The sequence below is a fragment of the Monodon monoceros genome, unplaced genomic scaffold, assembly GCF_005190385.1.
Source record: "Monodon monoceros isolate NGI ecotype Baffin Bay Population unplaced genomic scaffold, NGI_Narwhal_1 Super_Scaffold_22, whole genome shotgun sequence".
NCBI classification, from domain to species: Eukaryota; Metazoa; Chordata; class Mammalia; order Artiodactyla; family Monodontidae; genus Monodon; species Monodon monoceros.
The window spans coordinates 59,009,029-59,022,428 of NW_021703779.1; the positions used below are offsets into that span (position 1 = coordinate 59,009,029).

Consider the following 13,400-nt stretch of genomic DNA (forward strand, 5'->3'; position numbering starts at 1 on the left):
GTATATATCTCCAAAATGTTCAATGCTAAAGTTTTTTTTTAAACTTAAATTTACACAGGCCATAATTACATAGCTCCAGAATTCTGGGTTTCTGTAAGATGATGCTAGTTTGTACCAGGTTGTCACCCTGCTATATTGTTCCACCATCTGTTGTGGTTTGCAGACGTTTGTATATGAAGAAGCAGTTGGGCAAGTCAGGAGCCTTGGATATTAACATGGACTCAAGTAATGACTTTTGTGTGACTTTAAGCAAGCCATTTGACCTTCTTAATATTTTATAGCTCCCTTATAATAACAATACTACCTTACCTTACCTGTGTATGAGTTGTTAAAGTTCACAACACATATTATTATTTTAATTGATTCTTAAAGCCTCAGTGTGGGAGTCAGAAAAGGTATTATTTCCATTTTACAAATGAGAAAACTGAAGTCAAACAGCAGAGGAGGAATATCCATATGCAAAAACAAACAAATAAGAAACCATTTAGACCCTTACCTCATACACTATAAACAAAAATTAACTCAAAATGAATCACAGACCTATATGTAAGAAATAAAACTATAAAAGCTACAAGAAAACATAGAAGAAAATCTTTGTAAATTTGGAATAGGCAAAGACTTCTTATCATGACTAAAAACATGACCCATAAAAGAAAAAATAATAAATTGGTCTTCATCAAAATTCAGAATATTTGCTTTTTAAATGCTGCCATTAAGAAAATGAAAAGACAAGCCAGAGACTGGGAGAAAATATTTACAAATAGTATATTTGATAAAGGATTTGTATCTAGAATACATAAAGAACACATAACTTACTGAGAATCTAATTTAAAAAATGGGAAAATAATTGAATAGATATCTTTCCAAAAAAGATAAACAAATGGTCAATAAGCACATGAAAAAATGATCAACAGTGCTAGCTATCACGGAAATTCAAATCAAAACCACAATGAACTACCATTACATACCCACTAGGATGGCTATAATAAAAAAGATGGACAATTAACAAGTGTTAATAAGGATGTGGAGAAGTTGGAACCCTCATACACTGCTGGTAGGAATGTAAAAGGTGCAGCAACTTTGGAAAACAGATCGCAGTTCTTCAAAAAGTTTAGAGTGTTACCATATGAGCCATTAATTCATGTACTCAAGAAAATTGAAAACAAACCTTTGAAAACGAAGACTTAGACACAACTGTTCATAGCAGCATTATTTGTAATAGCCAAAAAGTGGAAACAAATAAAATATTTATCAACTAGTGAGTGGATAAACAAAATGTGACATACTAATTCAATAGCCCATAAAAATATTCTATTTATTCAGCAATAAAAAGGAATGAAAGAGTGATACATGCTACAGCATGGGTGAACCTCAAAAACAGTAAGCTAAACTGAAAGAAACCAGACACAAGAGGTCACAAATACAACTCCATTTATATGAAGTGTCTAGAATGAGAAAATCTATAGAGCTAGAAAGCAGATCAGTGGTTCCCTGGGCCTGAAAATGGGAGCGGGGATTGACTGCAAATGGGCAATGGGAAAATTTTTGCAGTAATGAAAATATTCTAAAACTGGATTATGGTGTCACTCGCATAACCATACATTTAGTAAAAATCACTGAATTATATACATATAATGGGTGAATATTACAGTATATAAATTACATCTTAATAAAGCTAATCTAAAAATTACTGAATAAACCTGCACTGAAAAGAAAAAAAAGCAGCAGAGGAGGGACTAAAACACAGGTCTTCATTGTTCCTTCTACTCTATTATCACCTGTCTCAGAAGTGGCAGAATAATAATAAACTTTTTCAAAGGGTTAGTCTCATCACAGGGAAATAATTCTACCAGGTTTTGAAAATACAAAGTAATTCAAAATGCCAGATGGTACTGCTACTTCGACCTAATCCATAGTATACCTGTATTAGAAATTTTCTACTTTTAACTATTTACATTTCACAAACCCAGGGAAATTTTATAGTGTGTAACCACATTTTAATACAAATTTATTTACATTAAAACTCATATCGAAAAGCATTATTCTATGTAATTTCTAATACATAAGATCATTTAGTTCTTTAAAATTAGCTTAAAGTTTAATATCATTGTTTGACTTACAGTGTGGCTAATAAGGCTCAGAGCATCTTCACAGCAGCCCCAAATTTCTTCCAGGGGACAGAGTTCTTCATTCGGCACCCCATCTGGCACGAGGAGGTTAATCAAGCTGCGCATACATTTGCTGAAAATCAAAAAGAGAAAACGCATCCCATAAGGAAAGAAATCATTGACTTCATGGCTAAGATAAGTAAAATCTGGATCTCATCCCAGACTAAGAGCTTCAAAACACGTCTGTTCTTCCTTCAATTTTATCTGGCCTCCAAGCTCAGAAGACAGATTTTTGAAGATATAAAGGGGGCTGACCAATCCCTCCTTTTATTATGCCTACGGTTGTCTTTCACTATTTTTTTTTTTTTTTTTAGTTTCCTGAACTAAGGAGTTGTGTCTGTTTACTATATTTTATGAGCTGGTTTAATCTACAGATACTTTAAAGCATCTCGTTACATCCTCAAATGCGGAAGGGAATTGGGATTTAAATTGGGAGTAATTCCAGGAGAACTCTCTCATGTCTCAGAAAAGGAAGACTGTAATGAAGTTTTCCAGAGAAAAATCACACAATATCTATTTTTCCCCCATGTCTAGGCGTAGAGAACATAAAATCTTCAATAAATACTATTTTATATTATGTACAGCGCTTATTGGCCCTTAAAGAAAGGTGCTTAGAAAAAAATATATGAGGCAAATGTAGCAAAATGTTAACATCTGTTAAATTTGAGTGGTGGATACACTCGTGTTTGTTATATTAATCTCTCTACTTTTCTGTATATTTGGCATATTCAGTAATGAACGAAAGAAAGGTACTTAATTAGTAATTTTATTATATATACAGGCTCACACAAAGAAGCAACTTTCTCCCTCTTTTCTCCTTTGGGAAAACCAGACTCCTTTACCTTGCCTTGGTCTATCACACAACTCTAAATATGGAGCTATTCTGAGGGCTTTTTAGTCCAGGAGTTACAGGAGTGGCCCAATCATCTTTTGAGTCAATTGAGTATGATTGATGACTTATGGGACATTGACTATAGCACTTATGGCTATCAAAAACTAGGATTCGGGCTTCCCTGGTGGCGCAGTGGTTGAGAGTCCGCCTGCTGATGCAGGGGACACGGGTTCGTGCCCCGGTCCGGGAAGATCCCACATGCTGCGGAGCGGCTAGGCCCGTGAGCCATGGTCGCTGAGCCTGTGCGACCGGAGCCTGTGCTCCGCAGTGGGAGAGGCCACAACGGTGAGAGGCCCGTGTACTGCAAAGAAAAAAAAAAAAACAACAAAAAAAATAAAACTAGGATTCAGTGTTGAATTATATTTACTAACCTGTATCTCAAAACATCAACTGATTCTTTCTTTTTGTGGAGAAATAAAGCCTTTTTCAAGGCCTTTAGAGCAATACAAGGATAGTGTGCAGGCATTTCCATTGCTAATGCTACAGGAAGGGAAGCAAAAAGATTGTGAATACCATAATCTCATCCATCACAGTTTTCATCCCACGTTACAACTGACTTTCTCTAATGAAACTGACCTGAGACAGATGAACAAAAACAAATAAGTAAACAAAGACAAAAACCCAAAAATGAATTTTATAAAATGATGAATCCATGGTGGCTTTCAGAGATAGCTTCTACTTTCTGGGCAGAGTAACATGGTAGGATCACCAGGTTATATTTTTTCTTCAGCAAACATCAACAGAGAACCTACTGTTTCTGTAAGCCTGCGCATAGTCATACAGGTGAAGCAATAATCTTAGGAACCAAAGTGAAGGAGGGGCACACTAAGAAGGAAACAGAAAGCAGATAAGTAAAAGGGTACTAATCAAAAACAGATTTATGCTAAATATACTGTTTCTGCCTAATATTAAAAACAGGAAACACTTGACATAAGAGTAAGTATCAGAGATAAAACCCCTAAAACTTCTAGACGCATTTACCAGGCCTCTAGAATTGGAGTTCCATTATACAAGGAACAGTGGTCACCATCACATGTCTATAAAGTATACGCCACCAGCACCACGGGTCTGGAAATTCTGTCTTGGCAAGACAAGGAAAGGCAAAAGTGACTTGCGCACTTGGGGCTACCTAATACCTTTATTAGCCACACATAGGCTCCTGAGGAGGGTGAAAGATATAAAGGGAACATAATGAGGCCATTTCTTGCAGTATATCCTCATAGAGGCTCTGAGCCCCCAAATACTACTTATAGCCCAATGACAAATTTGAGGTTGGCAATTGTGTTAAAAATATCACCAATATTTCTCTGTACACTTTCATAAACGGCTAAGAGTGTATTACTTTTGATTAGTGAAGCAGCTGATTGTCTATTTCTAACTAGCTGAGCAAAACTAACTTTCTGAAGTTTGAGCTACCTCTATTGTGTAGTTATATTATTCGATTCTACACATAAAATAAATATGAGCCCCTATTATGGGCAATGCACTTTGCTAGGGTTTATAAGTACAACAAATACAAGTAATTATTACTCATGACCCTAAGGAGCCTAAAGAAAAAGATAAATGCACAAACGATTATAATACAAAATAGTTCGAGAATGTCATTAGAGAAGGAGAAACAAAGTGCTATGAGGATACATTGCTTCCCACCTGGAGGAAAAAGAGAAGAGAGAGAAGAAAGAAAAAAGTAGTACGATTTAAATGGGTACCAGCCTTCCAAAAACATAAATACAGCTCTTACATGCGATTGTTTCCAATGTTTTACTTTCTAAATGAGGCAGTTCCCACATTGGTTCCAGGAAGCTGTCCAGTAATGGGTCATTCATTTTGGCTTTAACTTCAAACTCATACAGCAGAAGCAATGTCTCACATGGATCACTTGAGAAGTCCCCTAAGAAAGAGGCAAAAATGCAACATTCTCTGTGATTACACTTTATCATTCTCTTCTATTCTAATCTCTCTTCTGGGGAGATTTTCCTATCGAGGAAAATTAATTTTACTTATAATTTGAAGGTTATCCCAGCTCCTGTAGACAGATCTTTTACATTTTAAAATCTATAAACTCACCAATACTTTCACACCCTGAAATGCATTCACTAGAGTTGTCTACGTTTCCTGAAATTATTACGATGATATTCCTAAATAGCCTGGAAAAGTCTTGTTGCTATCTAATTCAAATACGTTTACCTGCCTTACTTGAATGACTGAGTTAACCAGAAAATACAGTGCAATATAAACCAACTGTGGTTTTATTTTAAACAAAGCAAGGGGAAGTTTCCAAACTGCTTCATTTAGTCAGTCAACAATATTTCTTGGTTATCGCCATGGGCAGAATCTTGTTATCAGATGGCATCTACCATACTATGTGAGATGGTTTCCAATCACCCTTGTTAGGCTGAACGTTTTCAAAAGTTTGGAGGTATAGCATACATACAATAAACTGAGGGAAGTGCATTAATCTTAAACAAACAGGGTGATGAATTTTTATATATGTTCAAACCCATATAACCACTACCCAGATCATGACATAGAACACTTCCAACACTCGTGCTCCTTTCCAGTCAATACCACCTTTGCAGAGTTAACAACTATTTTGACTTCTATCACTATTGATGTGTATTTTTTGTTATTGAACTTCAGTGATAGCATGTAGAACTATAATCAACTTTTGAATACTGACCTGTATACTGTGACTTGCTTAACTCATTTATTAGTTCACATAACTTTTTTGTAGATTCTTTGGACTTTCTATATAGAGAATCATGTGTCCTCTGCAAATACAGATAGTTTTATTTGATCTTTTTCACTCTATATATGTCTTTTCCCACTCTTTCGCTTGCCTTATTGCATTGGTTAGGACCACCAGGATGATGATGACCAGGAGTGGTGAGAGTAGACATCCTTGACTTGTTTATGTCCTTAGAGGGAAAGCATTCAGTCTTTCATCATTAAAAATGACATTAGCTGTAGGTTTCATTTTTGTGGATGGTCTTTATCAGCTTGAGGAACTTCCCTACTATTCCTGTTTAGCTGAGAGTTTCTATAATAAATGGATGTTGAGTCTTGTCACTTAATCTGTTGATATGGTGAATTAAATGATTGAGTTTACAATGCTGAACCCAGGATAAAACTTACTTGGTTATAATCTATTATCCTTTTCATGTTTTACTAGATTTTAAACTATGAATTCAATGGGTATAGGACAATTCAGGTTATCTATTTCTTTTTGTGGGAGCTTTGGTAGTTTGACTTTCAAGGAATTTGTCAATCTCATCTAACCCTTCAAATTAATGGGCATAAATTTCTTCAGAATATTCCCTTGTTATCTTTTTTTTAATGTCTGTAGCATCTGTAGTGATGTCTACACTATCATTCTTGATATTGTTAATTTGTGTCTTGATCTGCCTGGCTAGAGTTTTCTCAGCTGCACTGATCTTTTCAAACAAAAACAACAATACAGCTTTTGGTTTCATCAATTTTATCTATTATTTTCTGTTTTAAATCTTATTGACTTCTGCTCTTATATTACTTTCATTCTGCTTGATTTGGTTCAATTTGCTAATTTTTTCCCTAAGGTGGAGGCTTATTTAAGATCTTTCTTTTTCTAATAGAGGCATTTATTTCTACAAAGTTTTGTCTGAACACTGCTTTAGCTGTATCCTCCAAATTTTTTTTGTTTTGTTTTGTTTTGTTTTTTTGCGGTACACGGGCCTCTCACTGTTGTGGCCTCTCCTGTTGTGAAGCACAGGCTCCGGACGCGCAGGCTCAGCGGCCATGGCTCACGGGCCCAGCCGCTCCGTGGCATGTGGGATCTTCCCGGACCGGGGCATGAACCCATGTCCCCTGCATCGGCAGGTGGACTCTCAACCACTGCGCCACCAGGGAAGCCCCCTCCAAATTTTTATATGCTGTGTTTTCATTTACTTCCATTCAAACTATTTCTAATTGCCCTGCGAATTTCTCTTCAACCCATTTGATTATTTAAAAAGTATGTTTTTTAAATTGAAGTATAGTTGATTTACAATATTATATTAGTTTTGGGTATACAACATAGTGATTCAATATTTTTATAGCTTACACTCAGTTTAAAGTTATTACAAAACAATGGCTATATTTCACTGTGCTGTACAATATATCCTTGTTGCTTATCTATTTTATACATAGTAGTTTGTATCTCTTAATCCCATACTCCTGTCCTGCCCCCTCCCCACTTCACTCTCCCCAGTGGCAACCACTAGTTTGTCCTCTGTATCTGTGAATCTGTTTCTGCTTTGTTATGTACATTGGTTTGTTTCATTTTTTAGATTCCACATATAAGGGATAACATAGAGTATTTGTCTTTCTCAGTCTTATTTCACTAAGGGTAATATTCTCTAAGTCCATCCAAGTTGTTGCAAATGGCAGAATTTCATTCTTTTTTATGGCTGAGTAATATTCCATTTTATATATTACACCACATCTTCTTTACCCATTCATCTGTTGATAGACACTTAGGTTGCTTCCATATCTTTGCTATTGTAAATAATCCTGCTATGAACATTGGGGTACATATATCTTTTTGAATTATTGTCTTCTTTTTTTGTAGATATATACCCAGGAGGGAATTGCATGATCACATGGTAGTTCTATTTTTAGGTTTTTGAGGAACCTTATACTGTTTTCCATAGTGGCTGCACCAATTTACATTCCCACCAACATTGTACAAGAGTTCCCTTTTCTCCACATCCCCACCAACATTTGTTATTTGTAGACATTCTAACAGGTGTAAGATGATATCTCATTGTGGTTTTGATTTGCATTTCTCTAATGATTAGTGATGTTGAGCATCTTTTCATGTGCCTGTTAGCCATCTGTATGTCTTCTTGGGAAAAATGTCTATTTAGGACTTCTGCCCTTTTTTTTTTTTTTTTTTTTTTTTTCCGGTACGTGGGCCTCCCACTGCTGAGGCCTCTCCCATCGCAGAGCACAGGCCCTGGATGTGCAGGCCCAGCCGCTCCGCAGCATGCGGGATCCTCCCGGACCGGGGCACGAACCCGCATCCCCTGCATCGGCAGGCAGACTCCCAACCACTGCGCCACCAGGGAAGCCCTTCTGCCCATTTTTAATTGGTTTGTTGGTTTTTTTCTTGATGCTGAGTTGTATGAGCTCTTTATATATTTTGGATATTAACCCCTTATTGATCATATCATTTGCAAATATTTTCTCCCATTCCATAGTTTGTCTCTTCGTTTTGTCAATGGTTTCCTTCGCTGTGTAAAAGTTTTTATGTTTAATTAGGTCCCATTTGTTTATTTTGCTTTTATTTCTTTTGCTGTAGGAGACAGATCCAAAAAATATTGCTATGACTTACGTCAAAGAGTGTTCTGCCTATGTTCTCTTCTAGAAGTTTTATGGTTTCAGGTCTTACATTTAGGTCTTTAATCCATTTTTAGTTTATTTTTGTGTATGGTGTGAGGAAATGTTCTAATCTCATTCTTTTACATGTGGCTGGACAGTTTTCCCAGCACCACTTATTGAAGAGACTGTCTTTTCTCCATTGTATATTCTTGCCTCCTTTGTCATAGATCAATTGACCATAGGTGCATGGGTTTATTTCTGGGTTCTCTATTCTGTTCCACTGATCTATGTGTCTATTTTTTTGCCAGTACCATGTTGTTTTCATTACAAATAAATGTGTTGTTTTGATTACAATAAATGTGTATTCTGGTGTTGTTGGGTAGAGCATTCTATAAATATCCATTAGATCAAGTTGGTTGATAGTGTCATTTATGTCTTCTATACACTTGTTGAGTATCAGTAGCTTTGTAGTACAGTCTGAAGTCAGGGAGCATGATACCCCAGCTTTGTTCTTTTTTCTCAAGATTTCTTTGGCAGTTCGGGGTCTCTTGTGGTTCCATAAAAATTTTAGGATTATTTGTTCAAGTTCTGTGAAAAATGTCATGGGTTATTTTGATAAGGATTGCCTTAAATCTGTAGATCACTTTGGGTAGTATGGACATTTTAAACAATATTAATTCTCCCAATCCAAGAACATGGGATATCTTTCCATTTCTCTGTATCATTTCCAAATTCCTTCATCGATGTTTTACAGTTTTCAGAGTATAGGTCTTTCACCTCCTTGGTTAAGTTTATTCCTAGGTATTTTACTCTTTTTGATGTGATTTTATTCACGATTGTTTTCTTGTTTTATCTTTCTGATAGTCCATTATTAGTGTATAGAAAAGCAACAGATTTCTATATATTAATCTTGTATCTTGCAACTTTACTGAATTCATTTATTAGTTCCAACACTTTTTTGGTGGAGACTTTAGGGTTTCTTATATATAGTATCATGTCATCTGGAAATAGAGTTTTATTTCTTCCCTTCCAATTTGGATGCACTTTATTTCTTTGTCTTGTCTGATTGCAGTGGCTAGAACTTCCATTGCTATGTTAAATATAAGTAGCAAGAGAGGGCATCCTTGTCTTCTTCCTGATCTTAAAGAGTTTCAGTATTTCACCATTGAGTATGATGGTAGCTGTGAGTTCGTCATAAATGGCCTTTAAATATGTTGATATATGTTCCCTCTATATCAACTAGAAGTATGTTGTTTAATTTCCAAATATATATTTGGAAAAATATAACTGTAAAATATATTTTACATATATTTTATCGATTTATCATTTAACTCCATTACAGTAAGAGAAAATACTTTGCATGATTTCAATACTTTTAACTCTTTTCAGGTTTGTTTTATGGTTCAGAATATGGCCTATGTTGAATGATCCACGTGCATTTGAAAATAAATGTGTATTCTGGTGGTGTTGGGTAGAGCATTTTATAAATGTCAATTAGATCAAGTTGGTTGACAGTGTTAGTTATGTCTTTTATATCCTTGTTGAGTATCTGTTGACTTATTCTATTGACTCCTGTATTGGAGTCTCTCTCCAACCATAGGGTGGATTTGTCTATTCCTCCTTTCAGTTCTATCAGTTTTTGTTTCATGTATTTTGAAGCTCTGTTTTTTGGTACATTACAAATTTAGGATAGTTATGTTGTCACGTTTAATTGACCACTTTTTCATTATATCCCTCTTTATCCTTAGTAATATTCCTTGCTTTAAAGTGTCTTCTCTGATAATATAGCCATTCCAGCTTTCTTTGGATTAGTGTTTGCATAGTGTACCTTTTTCAATTCCTTTTATTTTTAACCTGCGTATGTATTCATATATAAGTGGGTTGCTTAGAGACAGCATGTAGTTTTGGGTGTTGATTTTTTAGCCAATCTGACATTCTTTATTTCTTTTCTTGATCTTTTAATTGGTGTGTTTAGACCAGGGGTGAGCAAACTACAATCTATGGGCTGGCCGCTTGTTTGGCAATAAAGTTTTCTGGGAACCCAGTCATGTTCAATTGTTTAAATATTATCTATGTCTATTTTCCTGCCTATAATGGCAGAGTGGAGTAGTTGTGCCTGAGACCCTACGGCCTATTAGCTGAAAATATTTACTATTGGGTCTTTAAGAAACATGTCCTGACCTCTGATTTAGACGATTTATATTTAATGCAATTATTGATATAGTTGGGTGTTCTTGAACTTTATTAAATTGAATTATACTTAGAACAATTAGAAGATCAAGAAGGAAACATGTCTTGAAAAACACTATAAGCCAACTAGAACTACCAGACCTTTAGAGAACACTCAACAGCAGCAGAATAGACATTCTTCTCAAATGCATATAGAATATTCTCTAGAATTAATGATATGCTAGGTCATAAAACAAACCTCCATAAATTTCAAAATATAAAATGATACAATGTATGTTCTGTGACCACAGTGGAATGAAATTAGAATAAGAAAAAAGAAATTGGGAAACTCACCAATATACTGAAAGTAAACAAGACACTTTTAAACAACCAATGGGTGAAAAAACAAATCAAAAGAGAAATTAGAAAATATTTTGAAAATGAATGAAAATGAAGACACAATATAATAAAACTAATGGGATGCAGCTAAAGTGCTTAGATGTAAAATTATATCCATAAACATATAATTAGATTGATAAACATATACACATATAATTAATTATATCTTTACAGAAAATATGCTGTACACCTTAAACTTATATAGTGCTGTATGTTAATTATACCTCAATAAACCTGGAAAAAAATAAAATAAAATGAAACTTAAAAAAAAGAAGGAAAAATTGATTTTAAATCAATAATATAACCCTCCACATTAGTTAAGAGCAAACTAAACCCAAAGAAGTAGAAGATAGAGAATAATAAAGACTGGAGTGGAAATGAATGAGAGAATAGGAAAACAATAGAGAAAATTAATGAAACCAGAAGCTGATTCTTTAAAAAGACAAACAAAATTGACAAAACTTTAGCTAGATTGACTAAGAAAAAAAGGAGAGAAGCCTCATTGCTAGAATCAGAAATAAAAAAAGAGACATCATTACCAACCTTAGAGAAATAAAAAGGATTACAAAGGAATGCAATGAAAAATGTATGCCAAGGGTCTTCCCTGGTGGCGCAGTGGTTGAGAGTCCGCCTGCCGGTGCAGGGGACGCGGGTTCGTGCCCCGGTCTGGGAGGATCCCACATGCTGCGGAGCGGCTGGGCCCATGAGCCACGGCCGCTGGGCCTGCGTGTCCAGAGCCTGTGCCGCAACGGGAGAGGCCACAACAGTAAGAGGCCCGCGTACAGCAAAAAAAAAAGAAAAAAAAATGTATGCCAATAAATTGGACAATCTGGATAAAATGAACAATTTCCTAGAAAGACAAACTACTGAAACTGACTCAAGAAGAAACAGACAGTCTGTATAGTTGTATAATGAAGGAAGATATTGAATTAGTAATTTAAAAAACTACAGGAACTTCCCTAGTGGTCCAGTGGGTAAGACTCCACACTCCCAATGCAGGGGGCCTGGGTTTGATCCCTGGTTGGGGAACTAGATCCCACACACATGCCGCAACTAAGAGTTCGCATGCCACAACGAAGAAGTCTGCATGCCACAACTATGAGCCTGCATGCCGCAACTAAAGATTCTGCATGCCACAAGTAAAAGATCCCACATGCCACAACTAAGACCCGGCACAGCCAAAATAAATAAATAAATAAATATTTTTAAAAAAACTACAGAAAAAGAAAAGTCCAGGCCTATACAGCTTCACCACAGGATTGGAGCAAACATTTAAAGAATCATTAATACTAAGTATTTACTAATTCTTTCAAAAATTGAAAGGGATGGAACATTTCAAACTTATGCTATAAGGCCAGGATTACTATGATACCAAAACCAGACAAAGATATCACAAGAAAATTAGACAAATGTCTCTTATGAATATAGACACAAAAATACCCAACAAAATACTAGTATTCTGCATCCAGAAACATATAAAAGAATTATACGATGTGATCAAGTGGGATTTTTCCCAGGAATGTAAGGTTGCTTTAACAAGTGAAAACCAATTAACATAATATACCATATCAACAAAACAGAGACTACATGATGATCTCAATAGAGGTGGAAAGCATTTTACAGAATCCAATAAACCTGATAAAACACTGTCATGATAAAAACAATTAACAAACTAGGAGTGGAAAGGAACTTCCTCAACCAGATAAAGGGCATCTATGAAAAAAACACAGCTAAAAACATACTTAATGGTGAAAGACTGGATTCTTTCCCTCTAAGATGAAGAAAGAGACACGTATGCCCACCCCTACCATTGCTATTCAACACTGTACTGTAAGTTCTACCTAAAGAAATTAGGCAAGAAAAACAAATAATAAACATCGAGACTGGAAAAGAAGTAGTGAAACTATTAATACACAATGTGATCTTGTAAATAAAATTCCTAGGGATTCCAGTAAAATACCATTAGAACTAATAAAGAAGTTTAATAATATTAATGTACAAAAATCAATTCTATTTCTATACAATAGCCATGAGCAAAATGAGAATAAGATTAAGAAAACAATTCCATTTATAATACCATCAAAAATAAACTATTTAGGATTAAATTAAAGAAGTGCAGGACTTGTACACTGAAAACTTTAAAACATCATTGAAAGAAATTAAGGAAGATGTAAATAAATGGAAAAATATTCCATGTTCATGGATTAGAAGGCTTGACATTGTTAAAATAGCAATACCCCTCAAAATGATCTATATATTCAACAGAATCCCTACCAGAATCCCAGCTGGCTTTTTTCTTTTTTCAGAAACTAACAGGCTGATCCTAAAATTCATGTGGAAATTCAAGGGATCCAGAATAGCCAAAACGATCTTGAAAAAGAAGAGCGCACACACACACACACACACACACACACACACACACACACACACACACA

General features: G+C 35.3%; 1 protein-coding gene across 1 annotated transcript in view; it reads right to left on the reverse strand.

Annotated features, from left to right (window-relative positions):
* TEX11 (testis expressed 11) overlaps window positions 1–13,400 on the reverse strand; it is a gene marked incomplete at its 5' end in the record, with an annotated part of 336,930 nt that overhangs the window by 35,307 nt on the left and 288,223 nt on the right. Inside the window, 3 exons of the mRNA XM_029241408.1 lie at window positions 2,121–2,241; window positions 3,432–3,540; window positions 4,802–4,951. Of these exons, the coding sequence (XP_029097241.1) occupies window positions 2,121–2,241; window positions 3,432–3,540; window positions 4,802–4,951 (380 nt within the window). The remainder of the gene's footprint in view (window positions 1–2,120; window positions 2,242–3,431; window positions 3,541–4,801; window positions 4,952–13,400) is intronic.